At 37.7% G+C, this 21,793-nt stretch overlaps 1 protein-coding gene across 2 annotated transcripts in view; it reads left to right on the forward strand.

Moving 5' to 3' along the window:
* Positions 1 to 21,793, forward strand: part of LOC126815389 (uncharacterized) — a 74,767-nt gene that overhangs the window by 45,435 nt on the left and 7,539 nt on the right. The window contains exon 1 of one of the 2 annotated variants that reach the window (XM_056099679.1): positions 12,251 to 12,316. The exons of the other annotated variant lie outside the window; for it this stretch is intronic. Within the exon in view, the coding sequence (XP_055955654.1) occupies positions 12,302 to 12,316 (15 nt within the window). The 5' untranslated portion in view covers positions 12,251 to 12,301. Of the gene's footprint in view, positions 1 to 12,250; positions 12,317 to 21,793 lie in introns of those variants that run through there. 2 annotated transcript variants of the gene reach the window in all.

Raw genomic sequence — 21,793 nt, forward strand, 5'->3', positions numbered from 1 at the left:
CAGATTTGTCACTGCAACCTCCACAAGTAGAGAGATGTTTGGTGGAAGGGTAACTGCACAAACTGTTCGAAATCGCTTGCAGGCTGCTGGTCTTCGAGCTCGGAGGCCCTATAATGGACCAATATTGACACCTCTTCATCGTCGTAACCGACTTGTGTGGGCCACAAGACACATAAGATTTACTCAAAGACAGTGGAATTCGGTTGTCTTTAGTGACGAATCTCGATTCACTTTGAGATTTGCCGATGGCAGGGTCCGAGTGTACCGCAGACGAGGTGAACGTTACGCTGAAGTATGCGTCAGAGAAGTTGACCGATTTGGTGGTAGCAGCGTCATGGTTTGGGGTTCTTTTTGTGCACATGGACGTTCTCCTCTTGTTGTTGTCCAAGGGAACTTAAATGCTGTCCAGTACAGGGATCAGATTTTGCAACCTGTTCTTCTTCCGTTTTGCAGAGACATGGGCCTGGACTAACGTTTCAACTAGACAATGCTCGACCCCATACAGCAATTGCTACCCAGAATTTTTTAAGAAATGCCGGTGTCCAAGTCCTGACGTTGCAGGATCTTCAACATGCTCTTGCTGAGCAGTGGCGACGTCTTCCTCGGGTAGTGTTTACTAATGTTCTGAGATCCACGAGAAGACGTTGTGTGGCAGTACGAGACGCTAGAGGAGGCCACAACCGTTACTAAACACTTTATTCCGATTGTTCTCCAAGTCTGTGAATTTCATTTTTGGGGGTACTGTGACATCACGAACGTTATCAATGTCAAGGACTTTCGGCGAGACGTATTCTTGCTTTCTGTTGATGTCAAGGTCGTCTGTGCACAACATAACACTAAAATAGTTGCCTTAAACCAAATATTAAAAATCTAGTCCCAAAAATTCCGAGTGTCAAGTTTTTAATTTGGCTGAGTATATTTATACTAAACAGCAAAAAATAACAAAAAAACCCCAAACACCCCCCCCCCCCAACCCCCCCCCCCCCCCAAAAAAAAAACCACGTCAGTACGATTTCAAAACCAGAGAGGCACTTTAATCAAATCATTCTAGAAAACGACTTACTAAATGGATCAAAGCAATTTTTTGTGAATAGTATGTTGACACATTAGTGATTAATTCATCACAATTCCAAGACATTGCGATGGTTTAGAGTCTGTACACAGTCTATACATCACTATCTGGTGTGTCCACCGCAAGTGTCAATAACAGCAGCGCAGCGTCTGTACATGTAGTGGACCAGACGCTTGATGAACGCCATTGGCACCTAGATCCACACTCTCCAAAGATGTTCAATCGGGTTTAAATCCGGATTAAGGACTGGCCAGTGCGTAACGTTGACGCCGTTCTGCTGTAGAAAGTCCCGAGTAACTCTGGGGGTGTGGGCACGGGCGTTGTCATGCTGGGAAACGTTGTTTCGATGACGTGCGAAATGTGGTATGACGTGGGGCCTGAGAGCTTGATCGATGTAGCGGACGTACTGCTGTGATGCCGCCTCCTCTCCCTGGACCAAGATTTTGGAACACCGCAGGACCCACTCTCTGGTTCAGATTGATTCCACCCCAAACCATTATGCTTGAATCTCGCCATGAGCCTCGTTCCATGACACATTGGTCAGAATAACACTGGCCACGTCGACGCCATATTCTGCTCCTGTCATCTGCAGTTGATACGCAATACCGACTCTCATCTGTGAACAGAACAGTTCTCCATTGCCTGTGTTGCCAGTTCTGGTGTTGTTGGGCAAACTGTAGACGTTCACGTCCATGGTGAGGGGTGAGGATCGGTCTACGGCAATGGATGTTCTCTCTGGTGAGACGTCGGCGCACTGTATCGGTACTGATGGGTCTTCCGTGTGTTCCCACAGTCTGACGTGCTGTCTCAGATGTCTATGTGAAGGGGTTCTGCACGTGTTGTCGCACAACATGGCGGTCTTGTCGCCTTGTGGTAACCCTTGGTCTACCAGTTTGGGGAGCGATCATCCGTGGTGTTGGTGGCCCGAAAGTGTACATGGTCCGAACATTGACCTGGAAGTGATTGGCAACGGCTTGGGCAGTGTGGCATGCGTCGAATCTTCCAAGCGCCTGGTTCCTCTGAGCTGCCGTGAGTCGTGGCATGCTGCTGACGTTGTAGTGTGAATGATTCTACCAGGTATGGGGTTGCATTTTATAGGGCTGGTCGCGGTGAACAGCACGTGCAGCATGAGTTACATGAAAATCATGGAGAACACATTACCATCTCAGAAGTCAGGTTGCGTTTTTGAGAACGTTTCCTGGGTTCAATTCAGTGTTTGGGGAGGATCCTTATTGCTCGGTAAAATTGAAGATGTGATCACAAATATACAATAAAAACATTCGACAAGTTTTATGCAATGCGTAACATACCAACCTGACGTTTCTTATGCTGCTTAGTTTATATTTTAATCTAGATTATATGCGGTTCTAAAATACCAAATATTAGACATTTTCTTGAAATAATTTAAAGATATACCACCGAGAAACTCATAGAAAATGAAACGATCTCCAAAGAACGAACTAATCAAAAGAATTATAAAGAGCTTCTACTTCCTTCGTAATAGGGAGCCGTCGTGCTCAGTGAGTAGGGCGCTGACCCGCTATAGACATGAAGTCCCGGGTTAATTTTCGCGAATGTTCCTCGGAATTTTCCTGCGAGGTTCTACCTTGACAGTGATGCAGGACAGAGGATCTGGCAAGGACAGTACCTATTCATTTGGGTGGGACGGAAAACCTGTCTGGCTCCTACTTTCCATGAAATGTATACCCGGTAGGTGCAGAAAGTAGGCCGTCAGACCCCATGTAATTCATTCATTCTTATATTCTACCTCCTTGGTTATATTGAATCTTGTCAATATACTTCACAAACACGCCTTTTCTATTCATAGTTCGTTAATGGGGTTAACGTCCGCTTCCACCGATGATGCGATATCGCAGACAATTTGGGTCGAGTGAATTCACTACCTCTAAATACTAGGTAATATTTAGCGTTAGATCTATTTCTTAAGGCCATCTCCAAATTTGGCCAAATGGTCACGAGATCTAAATATGGCTACGGCTAATCCTAACCCTAGACGTAACCCTTTCATAGACACTAATCCACAATCTCAACAATCACGTGCTCTAACATTATGCACATCTCAGCAACCTTGAAGAAATCTGGAGGTGGCCTTAAGAAATAAATCTAGCCTCTATTTAGATAGTAAAATCAACCTGGATCCACATATTGTATTGTTTACAACCATATTCTTATATAAACAAACGTGTGATTAGAATACATGCATCAAAATACGCCCACAATTTCCTCTACTCCATATTTATTATTTATTTGCATTGCCACTCAGATGTTCCAGACCGTGACTTCAGGATATTTTAATATTAAAATAACCGTGTGCATCACGGGAAATAATGTTAAAAGTCATTAAGTCACAAGCGTGGGTTTATGTTTATAAACAACAACAACAGGCGAGTACTATAATGGTTAACCACGTGGGGCGTATACCAGAAGAGTCAAATATATCAAAATCCCACAATTCTTGGCTCTGCTGGATAAACGTGGGTGAGAATTGGAGAACCGAGCCAAGAATAGTCAGGGCGTTCTGACTTGATTATCCATATCAGTCAGCTCGATTTTTACTATGATTTTGTACGGATTTTATATCAGAATTTATGTTTCTTGGCTCATCTTAAAGGTTTCATATAGTAGAGGGATTGGATTGGAATGTCAAGATTGTCGCCAATATTTCATCAAAAAATTTCGCTGACTTCATCGTAACAGAAATCTCTGCATCTATAGCTATTAAATCGATGGATATAACAGCTTTCCACCGTATGCACTGACATGGTTAATCATATAGTTACTTCTTGGGTTTCCCGATACGCAAAACCATTATTGATGACACTGATGACGTAGTCTCTAAACAGCATTTTGTTAAAATCTATTCTTCAGGAAAATATTATGTTATGAACCTTCCCTACATAATTTGTATCCCCTGATGTCTGTGTGTATCTGCGTGATTCGGCTTGTATACTTGACATGCACTGGAATTAGCATGTAGAGAAAGCTATGACCAATAAAAACACACACGCAGTCTTCGCCCCCCCCCCCAGTAATCAGTCGATATCTAACGTATTTCAAACAAACTCCAAATTTCACCCCGATATAGACTGTGTATTGATGTGCTCAACGGGTTATAATGAAGACAGGCTAGGCATACCACCGCATGCAATATGCTCTCAGTCCGCCTACACTTCATTAATTTCCTAATGCCAAGATTTTTGTTTGAATGGTCTCAACCGAGAAAGTTCCTCTCCATGGGTTTTCCAGCCTGTTACCACCTTTTCAGTTCTGCATGATAAGAGCGTACCGTCGTCAAAGTGAACTTTAAAGATGCCTTCCCGCATACAAACCGTGTGATTTGATTATAAAAATTTTTGACTAAAACATAGTCAAACTAATTGATCTGTCAAAAGTTTGCTAGAAATCTCTTCCAAAGCATTTTAATTGGAAGAAAACTACACCATGTCGTGGGAATCTATTTTTACCACGTGACTTGATTGTGTGAGAATCTTTTTTCAGATTGCATTTATTGTTAGTAGCCATCTATTTACAATAAATATCGAAGTCTAAATGAATACCTGGATTATTCAGGAAATCCAGTATTTTCTATTAAGATTGTCATACTTTCATTGGAAATAATTACCTGATAAATACTTTTGTGGGAATGCATCTTTAAGCATTACATATAGTCGTACAAATCAATTGGCTCGAAATTCCACACAATAATTCAATTCCGGTTTCTACGTAAGACTAACATCTTTTTATCAAATATGTCTGCGATCAGTCAAATAAAACCTATTAGATCAAATCGTCATTGTCCAAAGCTAATCATGTTAACATAAACATTATACGAACGTATATGTGACAAATGAGCCGTCTCAGAGATATGTCAATTAAACAAATGAGTGGGAGGTTCTAAGAAACCTATATTCTAGTCCTGTACATCTATTTGAAATGAAATGAAATGGACTTTAATGTTCTACTTTTCTGCTCCATCTGTCCTATTGAAAACGGGCATACGCCATACAATGTTTTATGCGGAAATTTTGCCCGGACAGCGGCACTATACGTCCTACTCTTATTTCGAACCCCAACTGTCAATGATTCTTCTACGTGCATGTCAGTATTTACGCGGGACTAGACACTGTTCCTTGCAGCTGAAAACTGTCAGGTGTTCTTTTACGTGCCTGTCAATGTGTTCACGGGATCTCGGTTTTTCGTCCTATCCGAACGACTATACGTTGTCCCTTGTCAGAGCCAACGTTCTGCACCACTGATAAGGGTAAGCCACTCGGAAAATCCCGATGAACTTTCTCGGCCAACACAGGACCTCCTGGTTAGTGAGCCAATGCCCTACCACTGAGCCACCGTGGATCCCTCAAGTATGTGAATCTCAACAAAAAAAATCACCTGTTTGAATCTCGCATAATGACGTGGTTGGGCATAAGTTCCCAAATTTCAAACCTGATATGTCCCTTTAACGTATATCAAAATTGCGCGATTTGAATAATTCTGGACCAGAATTTCACAAAAATTATGTTGACATGTTGATGTTATAAAGGCACTGACAGTGATATTGGATTTATCTAAGCCACAGGAGGAATAATGTTGAAAATTATGCATGTTGGTACATAAAACATAGAATTACACTGGCAAAAATGTTATGGTGAATGGATAAATCTCGAGAGGGAAGGTCAACTGGTGCAGATTCTGGGCCAATTTCAAGGAATTAAAGTCTATTGAGTGATATTTATAATATCCGTTATGTCGTTTTAATAATGGTAATTGCTTCGTCTTGTCAAATCTCTTAAATAACTTATTGGATCCATGCGCTCTAAATCGATAACTCTTAAGACCCTTGCTTATTTATGCGATCTCATGTTCGATTCAACCAATCTATTTACTAGGCCTATCATTGACCAATTTCCCGATCTGTGCCATGCTTAATTCCCATCAGTCTGTATTTGTGAACTCTTGCCAAGTAAACTGAAGTTATAGTATACATTCTCCCGTCCTCGATCGTAGTGAGACATTCTATATAGACAAAAAGGCCCATCCATATATTCGAAAGTAGATTATACGATTTTCTGACCGGTCATATTCTGGAAAGCTGACTAAATTTTAACCTAGGATTTTTATAAACTTTGATTAGCCTAATCATTGAGTTAATCATTGTTCGAGAATACCATAAAATGTGATATTCTGGAACGTTGACTTGTACTTAATCTTTGACTAAATCACGCCAAATATTTGTCATCTTAGGGGGGTAGTTGAAGAAAGGATTAAGTCAATGGAGATGCCATTATGATGCATTCAGTTATGCAGGGATGAACCAAATAAGCATGAAACGACATTTATTTTGAAATGAAATGAAATGGGGTTTAACGTCCTTCTTATCTGCTTCTGCTGGGTTAATACAGTTTGCCATCAGAGTATTTAATCAAGGACAGCAGCACTACGGACTATTCTTATTCCGAATTCCGTTCTGCACCACTGACAAAGGGTAACCAACTATGCAGGAAAATCCAGACGAACCACCTGGTTAGCGAGTCAGGATCTTACCCACTAAGCTCCCTTTATTTATTTTTAACACCATACATTTCCCTTTTTCCATAATTCGCACACACTCTTCGCATACTAAACCTACGCTGTCTGTCCATATTTAGATATAGTTTCCCCCCCCCCCCAAAAAAAAAAATACAAACCAAAAATACAAAGTGCAAGAAATTTTCGAGGATGCATGTTCCTGGAGCAACGACCGAGTGTTTAAAACCTTGATATGTTGTACGGAAAAAAGCCCGTGGCCTTCCTTGTTTGTTACTAATGCCCCCTCCCCCTCCACCAAGTCTGGCTACGGACCTGTTCACAAGGGTGAATACATGATTTTTCAAACGGGGTGGGGTTCATCCAAACCAAAGTCACGTCGAGCGTATCGAAGACAGCATTTTTGGTGACACTTTCAAGCGATTATGTAGATAAAAAACACAAGGCAAAGTCAACTAGAAATGACATTCGTGGCATTAAAATAGTTTGTTACATTCTTTGTTGTCGTTTCATATTTCCAACAAAGAGATGTAAGAAATGAAAAACAGCCAGGTTCAAAGCGGAGCTAAGTTAATAATTGTATTTTTGATCGTTGAAGCTTGATAATTACAAATATACTGTTTATGTTTTTATATAATAAATGATATTATATTTAATATATCTCATGAAATTTAATGTAATTGGTACACAGTTGTATGTATAAAAATTGAAAAAGCAGTATCTGAACGGCCAATTAAATTACATTGAAACATGAAATAGGCACAATTTATGTTTATATAATGACATGCCAAGCGGGTCGATGTGAACAACTTTATTAAAAATTATAATTACATTTTCATCTTCCAGGTGACCGGCCTACGCCTGGGGTATTATTTAAAGTGCAAATCTCGATTATATTTTGGAGAATAAAACTGTTTAAGTTTGTGTTAAAAGCCCTTAAAATCCTCTATCTTTGAAGGAGCCACGGTGGCTAGGTGCTTAAGACGCTGGTTCGCTAGCCTGGAGGTCGGGTGTTCGATCCCTGCATTGGCCGAGAAAGTTCATCCAGACTTTCCGACGTGGTTACCCCTTGTCAGTGGTGTAGAACGGTGGGCCTGACAAGGACAGCTGTCTAGTCCTTCGGATGAGACGAAAAACCGAGGTCCCGTGTGTGTATTGGAATGCACGTAAAAGATCCCCTGGCAGTTGGAATTCGATATAAGAGTAGGCGAAAGTGCCGCTGCCCGGGCAAAATTTCCCGCATAGCACACTGTATGGCGTATGCCCGTCTTCATTAGCCCAGTATAGGAGCAGAACAGTCGAACGTTAAACCCCATTTCATTTCATTTCTACCTTTGAGCCGAGCAACTAACTTAATATACGTGATACGTTTTCAAACAACTTAAATCCGTCAGTTTTCATCTGGAAACGGAGACCGGTGTCCCAAGCAGTATTATACGGTGTCTGGATAAAGGCAGACTTTTATTTTATAAAAATAACTTGTAGGTGAAATGTACCTTTCGTTATCAAGTACAGCACGTGGGTCAAACACTGTATAGATCTTTCTTTAAAGGAACAGCAATAGAATATCAGGTCACCTAACCCCCCAAAAAATTGAATCAAACCCTTAAAAGCGGTTTTGACGTCCGTCAAAACGACTCAATATTTCGAACTGAAATTTTGAGACAAGGTAAATACACCATTCCTCTAAAAATTGGCACTTAGATTTCATACTTACACTTTTGTTTCAAAGACTGTTAAAATCCGGGATGTTCCCTTTGAATAGAAATATTGCAAGTTTATACAACATTGACAAATAATGATAAATTCGGATCTTTTCTATTGTAGTGAAGACAATTACACCTCCTCACCTCGCCATTGTGAACTTTACTAGGTCGCTTGTGGGAAATTTGACGGATAACAACTACTGAAAACCACTGTCCCAATACTATAAAATTCTACAATACAAAAAAATTCATACTCTAATTTACTTTGTGAACTCAGTTAGATCGCTTCTCGGAAATGTGACGGATAACAACCACTGAAATTCACTGTCCCAATACTATAACAATTTCTACAATACCAAAACTAAACATTTCACACTCTAATTTATTTGGATGGCTTTTTACCCGGACCTGCCTTTTCTCCTTGCTTACACCCTACTCATGATCCCTTTGAACCCTAGGTTGGGAAACGCGGTTCTCAAACACAATGTCATGTTTTTGTGATCTACTTCCTGTTCTGAACCCTTTCGTTAATGCTAAACGAAAACTCTTTAATCTATGATTATATGAAATCAGTGATTTAAATGTTTGGTTTACAATCAAATTTTAAAACTTAATTTTAATCGTTGACGAAGAGAAATTCTAGTCTAAGATTAGCTAATCTGACTTTTGAGAATGCCAAACTTAGTCAACTACTAATCTCTAATTAGCTAGTTACTGATTAGACCGAATCACAGATTATTTTATACACTGTTCGAAAATATGGGCCTTAGTGAATAGCAAATACTCTTCATTAAACAACACGCCTTTATGTAATAACAAAATCATTTTTAACACTGTACCTTGTCCCAAACCAGGTCCCATCCCCCACTAGGGACCGGGTATCATTCAGATTTGATGAAAAAAGGAAAGAAACTGAGCTTACCATCTATAATACACATATTCAGTTAATAGATTGCCATGCAGAAAGTATTAAATACCATCAAGATTCATCAAATAACGCCCAGTTTGTGCTACCGTTTAGTTTAAGAAACACCATTTAGTTTTGACATCGGTCATCTAGTTTATGACCATTTAGTTTAGTTTTGATATTGGTCATCCAGTTTATGACCATTTAGTTTCCTAAACTAGACAACCGATATCAAACTAAACGGTAGCACAAACTGGGCGGTTTTTGATGAATCTTGATGGTATTTAACATTTTCTGCATGGCAATCTATTAACTGAATACCCGGTCCCTAGTGCCCATATCCCCTCATATTGGACAGGACGGGGCTCATCCAAAAGGTCACATATAGATTCCTTATGTTAATTTAACGGCAAAGACTCTTTAAGACGACTAATTTATTGTTTAATTTAATTCACCAATAATTCTTTAAAACAACGCCTATATGTCAGCTGTGGATGGGTAGATTCCCTCAGTGAAACCAGATCGATAGTCTTACATTATAGTTTCCCGTCTGAATATTGAAAACAAAAATAGATTGAACTTGTTCCTTTATGCATCGACGAAAAGTCTCATCTGTCGTATTGTCATCCAATCAGCGATACATCATAGTAGTTCATCGTAGACATAGTGCAAAGCGCCTAGTCGTTTTTCCATGTAATTATATTGACGAAAATATCAAAATACAACAAATCAGAGAAATACAATTTCAGATTAAACTAGCAATGGCTAGATGTTGTAAAACTTGCAGTCGTTGCTTCAAGAACATGAGTCTAGCTTAGACGAGTGCATTATCTGATTTAAAATACAGATCCGTTTAGAGCAACGTATTGCATATCCAGAGCCGGATTTACAGGTTGAAGTCCAGGGCCGTCTGCCAAGTTTATACTATTTTTGGCATTGTTATAAGCCTTTCTTACAAACACTGTAGCCTTACACACCCGTCACGACCACTGGCTTTGCTCAGGTTTGTTTTAAAACACCACCTTCCCCTTGTTGTGAGGGTGGTTTGATGGGCCTCATAACTGGACTATCTCAGCGCTTCTCTTCATCTAAATTAGGCACTGGCCTAATGACAAGTCGAAAACTTTTTAATAGTGAACAGTGATTTTATACAAATTTCTTTAAAGGATGAGTGGATGGACCTTAAGTATAGCATACAATATAACACGAACATATCCTATGCATTAGTGTAAAATGACGTCAGATTGAAAATTGGTTATTCCTTTTATCGATCAGCTATATGAATAAAGATATCCACCAGTCTTTATTTATACTTGTAGGCTAAAAAAAATCCCAAGAAACTAAATTACTTTATCATTATTTTGCCGTATCTTTGAATGTGCCCAGTCACGATCCTAATTAGAAATCTTATTGCTAATAATTCCACTTTTTCTTCTCCGTTTATAGTTATATCTAGACGCCATGTCTGTTTTGGTATACTGTTACAATAATTATCAGAGAGCAAAGATCAAGAAACTAACTGGTATGGTTATATGACAATGTATACAGCCTATCCAAAAGTCCGTGAGAATAGCATTCATATCCATAGACAGAATGGTCTTCGTGACTTCCTGTAGCTAAATTTAATTTTGACTATAAATGGCTTATATTTGAACAAGAATGCTATATTTGGAAACTGATACACATGGCTGTCTGGAATAATGTACACAGTTTAAGCTTATGTTAAAGGCCACCACAATTCAAAATTTTCCCCGCCTTTCATCCGTACCATTTCTTAGCTAAACCGTTATGCACGGGCATGCACATTATATGGGGACTGTTTAGTTAGGGGTTATTTCTAAGAATTCAATTATTAAGACCTGAATATTTAACACCAAAGCTGAATAAATTGACACATGCATTAAACAATCAAGGATGTCTACAATATAGCTTTACCCTAACATATATTAGTGACGGGTGTCACACACAGGTATGCTTACTCGTAGAACAATTGAACAACTAAATTCACGTAGCCATACACGTTTTTGTTCTGAAATATATTATTCAGAATAATTTACTTTATAAGTGTGGCTTGCGGAAACGTCATGCTAATACTACAATTATAATAATCTGTTTAGTGAAAGAATATAACAAAATAAGAATGTATAATTATACATTATTAGTATAATTGTCAATCCTCTTTATTATAGAACATTCGTGATGCATGATAAGGGTGCATGAATATCATTTGTCTAATAGAGTGAACTCTTTATGTATTTTCATAGATCATCAATCAATGTTTTATTCCTTCCCGCCAGCTCTATCTAAGCCACACTCTCAATATAAATTACCTCCTACAATGTTTTATTTCTACTTGCTCACATTCTTGTCTTTATTTATAATTTCGATGTTTTCAAATAGAACGTCACCCACTCGAGTGATATTATCAGCGCTATTGGCCTTTCTGTTTAATTTGGTAAATGTTCTGTTCATCCCACACTTTATCGCTAAATCTGATAGTGTTTACCAACTAATCAATATGGGGTTGTATAGCCACGATAATTTGTAATAAAATGATGAAAATTGTCAATTATTCGTCTAATTTTGCACGCACGGTAAATTTACTGTATGGTTTGTTCAATTGATTTATTGGAAATTCTGGTAGTCAGTTGAATTAATAGTATTGTCGGACATTCTGTGATCGTGCTGCTATCATGTAGTTAAATTTATATAATAACTAACCCTATACATGACTTTAAAAGGGGAGTAAACACACAAAATGGCGCTTAAGCGGAATATTAGTTTTTGGATGTGGTCGAGAAATGTGTTAATGTGGTTTAAGTCGCTTCTATTTCTTTGTCGTTTGTTTTACAAAGTTAGGGTCATTGATCTCCTGAAAAGGGTCCACATATAGATATAATATTATTTGCATATAATTGTGCCCAGCCTTTTGAAAAAAGTAAGGGGGCTATTGGAATGGGTTTGTCCGTCTGTACACAGTAACCCTGCTTCAAATTTTCAGCTAGAAGGAGTCAACGGTGAGCATCATACAGCACAGAATAAGCGATTTGATTTGTCAACAATAATGGTTAGATGTTTTGTAAAAAGGTATATGTGCAAATTAAATGTATTATTTTAATCGATGTATTTTTGGATTAAGGCGGGGACATGTTATAGACAACATCCTTATTTTATTTCGTGTTTAACATTGCGATATCATTCTATAAAACTTGACAGATTTAGTGCAAGGATATTACATTTTTTTCTAGAACATTTTAATTACTTTTATGGCTCTATATACATTTTCTACGCGTATATATAGTAATATATTTATAAGTTTATTTATCAGAAATATGTGTAGTTTCTATAAAAAATGAAAATCCAAACTGGATTATTTTCTTAATATTTATCACATGGTCCTGCATTAAAATCGTGACATCCTAATATAGCATTTTAAAGATCACGTGCATTTTGTATTTTATTTCAATTATTTCAAATGAAAACTTAACCATTGTATAATCGATCATTACATAACCATGAGTCTGACTCATTTTCAAGTTATTGCATTATTGATCGTGACTACGAGAAACAGTAACATTTGATTGGTATAAATCAAATTTCGTGAGAAATTACAACATATAAACTTTCTTTTGTGAATAAGGCCGCCAAATAGTCTGGATAATCCATCCCTTTCTACAGAATGGGCACGACTATCGATAGTCTACAAACGACCGCATCTTTTATTGGCTGATTAGCGAGAGGTTATGGGTCCGTTGCTGCAATTTGTTAAAGCGGTATTAGATAATATTAGATAAAGAGCTGACAGCTCTCCCTATAATAGTTACAAAATAGATAATGAAAAGAGAATAATATGCTGAAGAATTCAGTCAAATTACTTCACTTGGAGCCCAGATATCAAAAATACAATTATAGTCTAGCCTCGATTGCCATTACTACCGTTGTTACGACATTAAACAAAGTCTCGATTATCTATTTTTACGGTAACCGCATCGACGACAAAACGTATTTAAATCTACATATATCGCAGCTATCAGATGGCATCGAGAGTTGATTATGGTTTTGTCATTTTAATAAATGTCTAATTAATAATTTATATAACATTTCAAACCTAAAGGAGGACGTGCAATAGGCAGATTTAGCTGTTGCATAATGGCTATTTAATACCATCCTCGCTATCCCCAGTGTTCTTATTCCGTTTCACTCCACCATACCCTGGGTTAATCCATAGGGTTTCCACGATTTCAAATTATCAAAAAACAGTTTACAAACCAGTCGTTTCGCCTTCGTATTTATAAGGGTAGATAACCATATCCATGTCCATTTACTGAATGATTTATGTAAATATATATTTCTAATTCATTTATATTTAATTGTATTATCAAAATCTGTAGTAGGTTTCGCTGATGTCAAATATGTATAACATCTATATGTTTGAGTTTTGTTATAAGTATTACTATTCGTTCTTTGTCTGAAACGTTTCATTCTGTTACATGTATGTTTAATATTATTGAACTTATACTTGGAAATTTGATTCGCAATAACGTCTCTGCGATATCACGGGACGTAAAATTCCGGGAACGAACGAACGATTCTGAATAAAACTCTTGAACCTACATATACATGTATTTATATAAACGTCCGGTCTCCGTTAATATAATATTACATAATTTGTTGTTAAAAAATACGCTTTTAGAATAATTTGGATTTCTCTCGTTTAGTCCTAACCTTGTCCGATGAGAGTTACTTCCCTTTGCCAACTTCCTTTTCAATTAACGATTTATGGGATTGGTCTATAAAAATAGCACAATCATCAAGGGCAGATAACTTGAAAAAAATGTCCCCACATAGATTAACCCAGGGGTTAGTGGAGTAGAACGGAATGAAACCAACGGGGGTACCGAGGATGGTTTAATACACATCAACATCGCATCATAGAAATTACGGCATGTATACAGTCTTGGGCTAATATGCATAGATTTACAGGCACATTGGGGCGTTTTACGAGACTATTATACCGAAGGTTAGGAGGGTTCAGCGGGACTATACATTGGACACTAGCAGCAATATATAATACGGAATAAGATACAAAAACAAACGAATCGAATTAATCTGAACGGTTATTTTATAATGTGTATATCAATAACCTGTATATAACTTTATTCACTGATAAATCTAACTTAATCAAGGTATGGTTGGACACGTCTGTTATATTAATTCCTTTAATATATCCCCGAGGAATGAAGTGAGTATTTATTGAAGTCTGTTATCAAATGGGTTTATCAAGGGATTAATATAACAACTGTTATCTATTTATCTATTATTCCCATTTTACATGGTAGGCTTTATCGTTTTGCAAATTTGAAGTCCATAGATTAAAAGACTACAAGTCATCACACTTAAAAAAAAACTGACCGGCCTGTGTTCAAATGAAGTTATTTAAACGGTGCCAGGCTGAATATGTGTGATCTGATAAACGCATCAACTACACAGCGGCAGGTTTATAGATATGAATATCCAGACACTACTACAGCCTTCGGTTAGCAAACTTGCTGACAATTACACAAAGAAGAAATGAAATGAAATGGGTTGTAACGTCCTACTGTTCTGCCCCGACTGGGCGAATGAAGACGGGCATACGCCACACAGTGTGCTACGAGGGAGATTTTGTCCGGACAGCCGCACGAAGGCTACTCTGATTTTGAATTCCAACTGCCAAGGGATCGTTTACGTGTACGCCAATGTGCACACGGGACCTCGTTATTTCTGTCATTCTCAGACTTTCCATCCTGCACCAATGACAAGGGGAAACCACGCTGTAAAATCTCGATGAACTTTCTCGGCCAACACCGGGAGCGAACCCGCGAGCTCCAGGCTAACGATCCAGCGTTTCACTCACTTACCCACTGTAACTCCCTTACACAAAGAAGCCAGCTATATATATTTTGTAAGATTAAAGAGCATTAGACAATTAAACGAAATTAGAGAATGAACGCTTCAAAAAAGACCCGTTTTTGTCAGAAAAACACATATGGGACGGCCATTTTAACCTTCTCGGCTTTCTCTTTCCCACAATTCATAGAATTCAAATTTTGACTTACCACAGTATTGAAGCGGAAATTTGGCGCACTTTTTACATGTAGATTGACAATTGATTGAGTTACTAAAGAGGGATATTGTCGCGAAGTCGTATTTCACAATCTGCTTGACGTAATCATTACATACGTAAAGGTTGGGAAGTTTATCGAGAAATACAGAACAATGCTATTTTACGACACATTTAATGAAGTTCTGTCTGAACGTCTCGTAAAGGCCGGGGAGTTTATCTAGAAATACAAAACAATGCTATTTTACAACACATTTAATGAAGTTCTGTCTAAACGTCTCCTATGCTTCCGTAAGCTGTGAATCCGTGAGGATTTACACAATTCTGTGTATTTCAAATAATTGAATCAGTCGTTATTGAATCCTGTACAGAAGACTATTAAGGTCAGTGGATTACACAATAGAAACGAAGAAATCTCGACACCAACTGATTGCATCAATTTCAATTGTACTTCTTGCGTAATAATGAACAAAAAAGATCTTCAAAAGGAATTATGTAAGCAGTATATCTGTCTATTACAGTTTTTTTTTCTGCCTTCAAATGTTATATAGATAGACATTAACTCAAACAAAAACTCATAATCAGTTCTCTAGTCTATCGGATAGCTAATATAGTGATTAGATTAGACAATGTCCGACATATATTTGTTAAACTTTAATATGGACGCTACTCACGGAGATTTACGACTGCAGGATTGAAATCGAGACGTCACTTAATATTATCATGCCAATGGTACCTGACAATCGAGATTATTTAGGCTTATTCTTGTCAAAGCTTCGAACAATCGTAACTTGGCTAGTTTTAAACTATTATAGGGAGAACGACCAGCTAGTTATCTATATCTTGCATAATGCATCGTTATTTAATTTTAATTAATTATAAGACACATGCTATGCCTATTCATAATTAATGATATACTTTAATAACTGATTACATCTTTTACACTCATGTTTATTATGTAATAATGAGAACAAAAACTATTAATTAATTAATAAGACAATGTTATGTCTATTAATTATATACAAGAATACAGGTAGGGTTCTATAAATATATATTTGATAAATTGTTCTATGGAACGGATGAAATTCAAAGGGTCATGATTTAATTATGTATAGCTCATTGAGAAATTGAGAAAGAATTGAGTTTTAAAAATCACAAAAAAGGTTATTTTCGACTATATATATCTTTATTTCGTTTATGGTTCTGATTTCTAGACTGGATAATATCTCACAGAAATGTTGAAGTCAGACGGTAGACGTCAACCCTGTTATGCACTCGACGTCAGTGAGTTTAAAATAGATCAAATAGACAATGTACGTATTTTCATTGGCTGTTTATTTATAGTTAGCAAGTAAGAAAACGACATGATGATAAAACTTGTCAGATGTTAAGTAACACGCAGTCCGATAATCTTTAGAATGCTGAATATAATGGGAAAAAACCCCAACAAAAACAAAAATAAAACAACAACAAAACAAACGAAAATTGAATGGAAAAACTTCAGATTTTAACCAGATTGCTTCTAGGCCCAAGTCCAGAATCCAATGGGATACTTTCTAGTTGAGAGAATTTAAACTGTTCCATAGGTAGCCTATCAGGCAGTTCAAGTCTTTTTTGTAGCACTTCTGAGTTGATTCTTTGATTAGAAGGAAATAATCTACAAACTCGTATTTAATATATACGTAATTATTTCAAATAAACATTATCATACAAAAAGGTCATTTAGATAACAATTTAATTCCTGGTTTTATCCTTGTCATCGTTTTTCATCGTTATTTTGTCCTTTAGGCTTACATTTGTAATTCTTTATCTGCCATGACATGATAGATTAAAGCAATTATATTTGAATAAGTTATTTACAAACCGTTGTTAGTTACAACTGCAACTTCAATGATTTATAGTTATATGGCTTTTAATCACACGTTCTCCTGCATTCGGATATTATAGGCAAGCCAATCCACTGTTCTTCAAAGCTATAGGATATACTCGTTTGTATCCCAACTGCTTTTGGCAAGACATCGACCTGTATATTAACAAATCATAAGTAATGAGAATAGGTAATTTATGTTTTAAAAATAACGCGCGTACTATTTTGGTCGATGTCGTCCAAAAGTTAAAACGACTTGGTTTACGTCGGTGGGTGTTCAAAGTAAACGATAATGATTAAACTATTTTCAAGAAGGCGAAATCTAATATTGTGCTAAGATCTTTGGCAGGCAAGATGTGAGTTTATAAGGTGACATTTGCTAGTTTGTGGTGGCTTAGTTGTTTAACGTCTGCTTCTACAAAAAAAATACAGCAGACAATACGTTAAAGGAGATGATCAACCTATTATATATTCTAAAGATACATCGATGAACGCTACCAGACGCCATCGTTCAAGATAACTTGCGAACAAATGTAGACGGCAATAACCAGCACGTCGCAGAAGCAAAAGTCATCAAAACTGAAACAAAACGAAGTTTTATATTATAAGAAAGGACTGTGGACAGTCCCCATTAGAATACACTTTTGAGTACAAGTATGCCAAGAATAAAATGTAAACCGTATTTGGTGCCACTTGGACCTATTATTTGTTTTAATACCACGGCCTGTTTCAAGAGAGAGAGAGAGAGAGAGAGAGAGAGAGAGAGAGTTTAACGTCCACTCGACACAAACTAGGTCAATTTGGGACTAACATAATTATGGTTCAATTTTATTTCCATAATTCGCTTGCGCGTAGGGGTCTTTACAGTGGGGGGGGGGACCGGAGGACCTGGAGAAAACCCACGAGGTTGGACAGGCGACCCTGCTCCTTGTCACGTACAACCGGGGAATCGAAACTCCGCCAGTTGACTCAATGACAGACTTTATGATACAGCGCGCACGTGCTAACCATTCAGCCCCCCCCCCCGTCTGTTTCAAAATAACTAACAAAAGAACTACTATTCCTATTGTTACATAGAACATATCAAAAACAATATCTTATGTAGACAAGATAACAATAATCACCTTATTATAACAGTGTGGATGTATTAAACATATTGTTTACAAATTGTATAACCGTCTGTGTAATTTCAAAAACACATTCCCCATCTTTTATGGCGGATATATCAATCACAAATACATAAATATCTTCTTAAATTAGACATTTTATAGGAGGTTTCTCCTGATCTTTGGGCTACTTCCGGTGTCTTTAGTTTTACGGCGCGATCTCCCCTCGTCAGTGGTGCAGGATGGGGGGGGGGGGGGTGACAAGGATAATGTCTAGTTGTTCGGATGGTATGTTAAACCGAGCTCCCATGTACACATTGGCGTGCACGTAAAAGAACCCTTGACAGAATTCGAGATGAGAGTTGACGTTGCGCCACTGTCCAGACAAAAAATTCCCCCATAGGACACTGTATTTCATATAGGTCGGTGCAGAAAAGTAGGGAGTTAAACCCAATTTCATTTCATTTCATGTATTCATTTTAAAGGAAATTGTACAGCGTTTTCTATATTTGAACAAAGCCAGCTACTAGAATCAAAACGGTGTACATTATAAGTAATAGACACCCCCCAAATATATTAGTTCTAACAACCGAAACCCCTCAATGCAATTATACAAAAAGAATACTACTCCAAGAATAGTCTGGAAGAAGTGGAACTTACGTACGCGTGTCGATGAACGTCATTTTGCAATTTGATTTTACCATTCACTGACCAGAAATAACCATAGTCTCAAGTGTAAGGACAGAGTTAAATTAATGTTTACTGAACCTTTTCCATTGTATTTACTAGCCATCTGTCAGTCGGCTATATAGGTAAACCTCTCCCAAAACACATGTTTATATTCAGTAATTTAATATTCAATATTTAGACTGCAGGCCTGGCACCACAAGGCCGGCTGAAGCAATTCTTGATTGGGGGATAGGGAACTACTATCCTATGACTTTAGGCGAGGGTCCAGGGGTCGCCCAGGCCCTGGAAGCTCCTGGGGATCTAGAGACGCTTTCTGGCTAATGATATTACTCAGCAATGTTTCTAAATCCCTTACCATACAAGCACATTCGATGGTGACTTTCTGTGATGCTGAACTTGACAAATATATGCATAATAATTCCAAGGATGTAGAAACTCTAGAGGTCACTATTTTTTATACGATTTTGATGAAACTGACAATGTATGTTTATAACCGAAAGATCTCGATATGTTTAGCTTGTGGACCCTCTTGGTCTCACAGTTTTTATTTGTTTGTCAAAACCGTTCAAATATATCACCGTTGCACCATAATTATTAATTACGACTGAGTTCAAATTTCGTGAAAATCGGACCGAAACTGCCCGACAAAATGGCCGCTACCCTTAAAAGAATGTAATACCCAGATTGTCGGTCAGAGGTTCGAATTTTCATCCAGTTTTGATATATCGTAACGGCTCGGGTTCCTTTCGATATTGGCACGTATTGGATCGTAGCTTTCTGAATTATGACTCCTAATTTACGAAATATTACGTTTTTATACGCCCACATTTTCATGTGGACGTATATTGTCGTCGCCCCTGTTTGTCCGTCCGTGCGGACGTCCGTCCGTCCGGATGTCCGTCCACAATTTGTTTGTGGACACTCTACAGGTCACAATATTTATCCGATTTCAACGAAACTTGAAATATAGCTTTATCTCCCTAAGATCTCGGTTCCTTTCGATATTGGCATGTATCGGACCATAACTTCATGGATTATGGCCCCTGATTGTACGAAAAATTGTGTTTTTAGCTTGTGGACACTCTAGAGGTCACAATTTTGATCCGATTTGGATGAAACTTGAAATGCATGTTTATAACCCAAAGATCTTGGTTCCTTTCGATATTCGCGCATATCAGATCGTAACTACCTGAATTATGGCCCCTGATTGTACGAAAAATCGCGTTTTTAGCTTGTGGACCCTATAGAGGTCATAATTTTTATCCGATTTAAAAAACCGTATTATTATATCCCCGTTATACCCTAAGGACAGCTGAGTTCGAATTTCGTGAAAATCGGCCCAAAACTGACAGACAAAATGGCCGCCCCTCGTTCTCAAATAGCGTAAAAATATGGTATATCAAGGTTGTGGACCCTATAGAGGTCACAATTTGTATCCGATTTTGTTGAAACTTGAAATGTAAGTTTATAAACCAAAGATCTCGGTTCTTTTTGATGGTCGCGCATATCGGACCGTCACTTCCTGAATTATGGCCCCTGATTGTACGAAAAATCACGTTTTTAGCTTGTGGGCCCTATAGAGGTCATAATTTTTATCCGATTTAAAAAATCGTTTTAGTATATCACCATTACACCCTAAGGACGGCTAAGTTCGAATTTCGTGAAAATCGGCCCAAAACTGACAGACAAAATCGCCGCCCCTCGTTCTCAAATAGTGTAAAAATATGGTACATCAAGGTTGTGGACCCAATAGAGGTCACAATTTTTATCCGATTTTCTTGAAATCGGATCTCGTTTCCTTTCGATATTCGCGCATATCTGACCGTAACTTACTGAATTATGGCCCCTGATTGTACGAAAAATCGTGTTTTAGCTTGTGGACCCTATAGAGGTCATAATTTTTATCCGATTTAAAAAAAAATCGAATATATCACCATTACACCCCAAGGATAGTTGAGTTCGAATTTCGTTAATATCGGACCAAAGCTGACAAACAAAATGGCCGCCCCTCGTACTCAAATAGTGTAAAAATATGGTATCAATGTTGTGGACCCTCTAGAGGTCACAATTTTCTTTTGATTTTTATGAAACTTGAAATGTAAGTTAATAACCCAAAGATCTTGGTTCCTTTCGACATTCGGCATATCGGATAGTAACTTCCTGAATTTGGCCCTTGATTGTACGAAAAATCGCGTTTTTAGCTTGTGGTCACAGTTTTTATCTGATTTAAAAACAAAATGTGTAAATATATCACCATTACACACTAAGATCATGAATCCTTTTGATAATCGCGGATACAAGAACTTAAATTCCTGGATTATGGCCCTTGAGTGTTCGAAAAATGGCATTTTTAGCTTGCGGATTCTCTAGAGATTATACAATACAATTTTTTTCCGATTTTAAATATTTCACCATTCCACCAGAATGAAGGTTGAATTCGAAGTTCGGAAAAATCGAAATGAAACTGCCCAACAAAATGCCCGCTCTTTGTTCGCAAATTGTGTAAAAGTATGCAATACGAAGGTTGTCAAGATTCTGATCAAACTTAAATCATATCTTTATATCCCGAAGATCTCAGTCCCTTTTGATATTTGCGCATTTCAGACCATAACTTTCTGGATTATTGCCCCTGATTGTACGACATTTTTCGGGCATCGATTATGTTTTGTGAATGCAGCTGCAACAGTCTGATTGGATGGTTCGAATTCGGGTTGGCATAGAGTGGGATTGGAAACTTTGAAGTGGCTTAATTCACGGGCTAGAAAAGCAGAAAAACGAGACCCCCATACCCCGCGACG

This window comes from Patella vulgata, chromosome 3, assembly GCF_932274485.2.
Source record: "Patella vulgata chromosome 3, xgPatVulg1.2, whole genome shotgun sequence".
Taxonomy (NCBI): Eukaryota; Metazoa; Mollusca; class Gastropoda; family Patellidae; genus Patella; species Patella vulgata.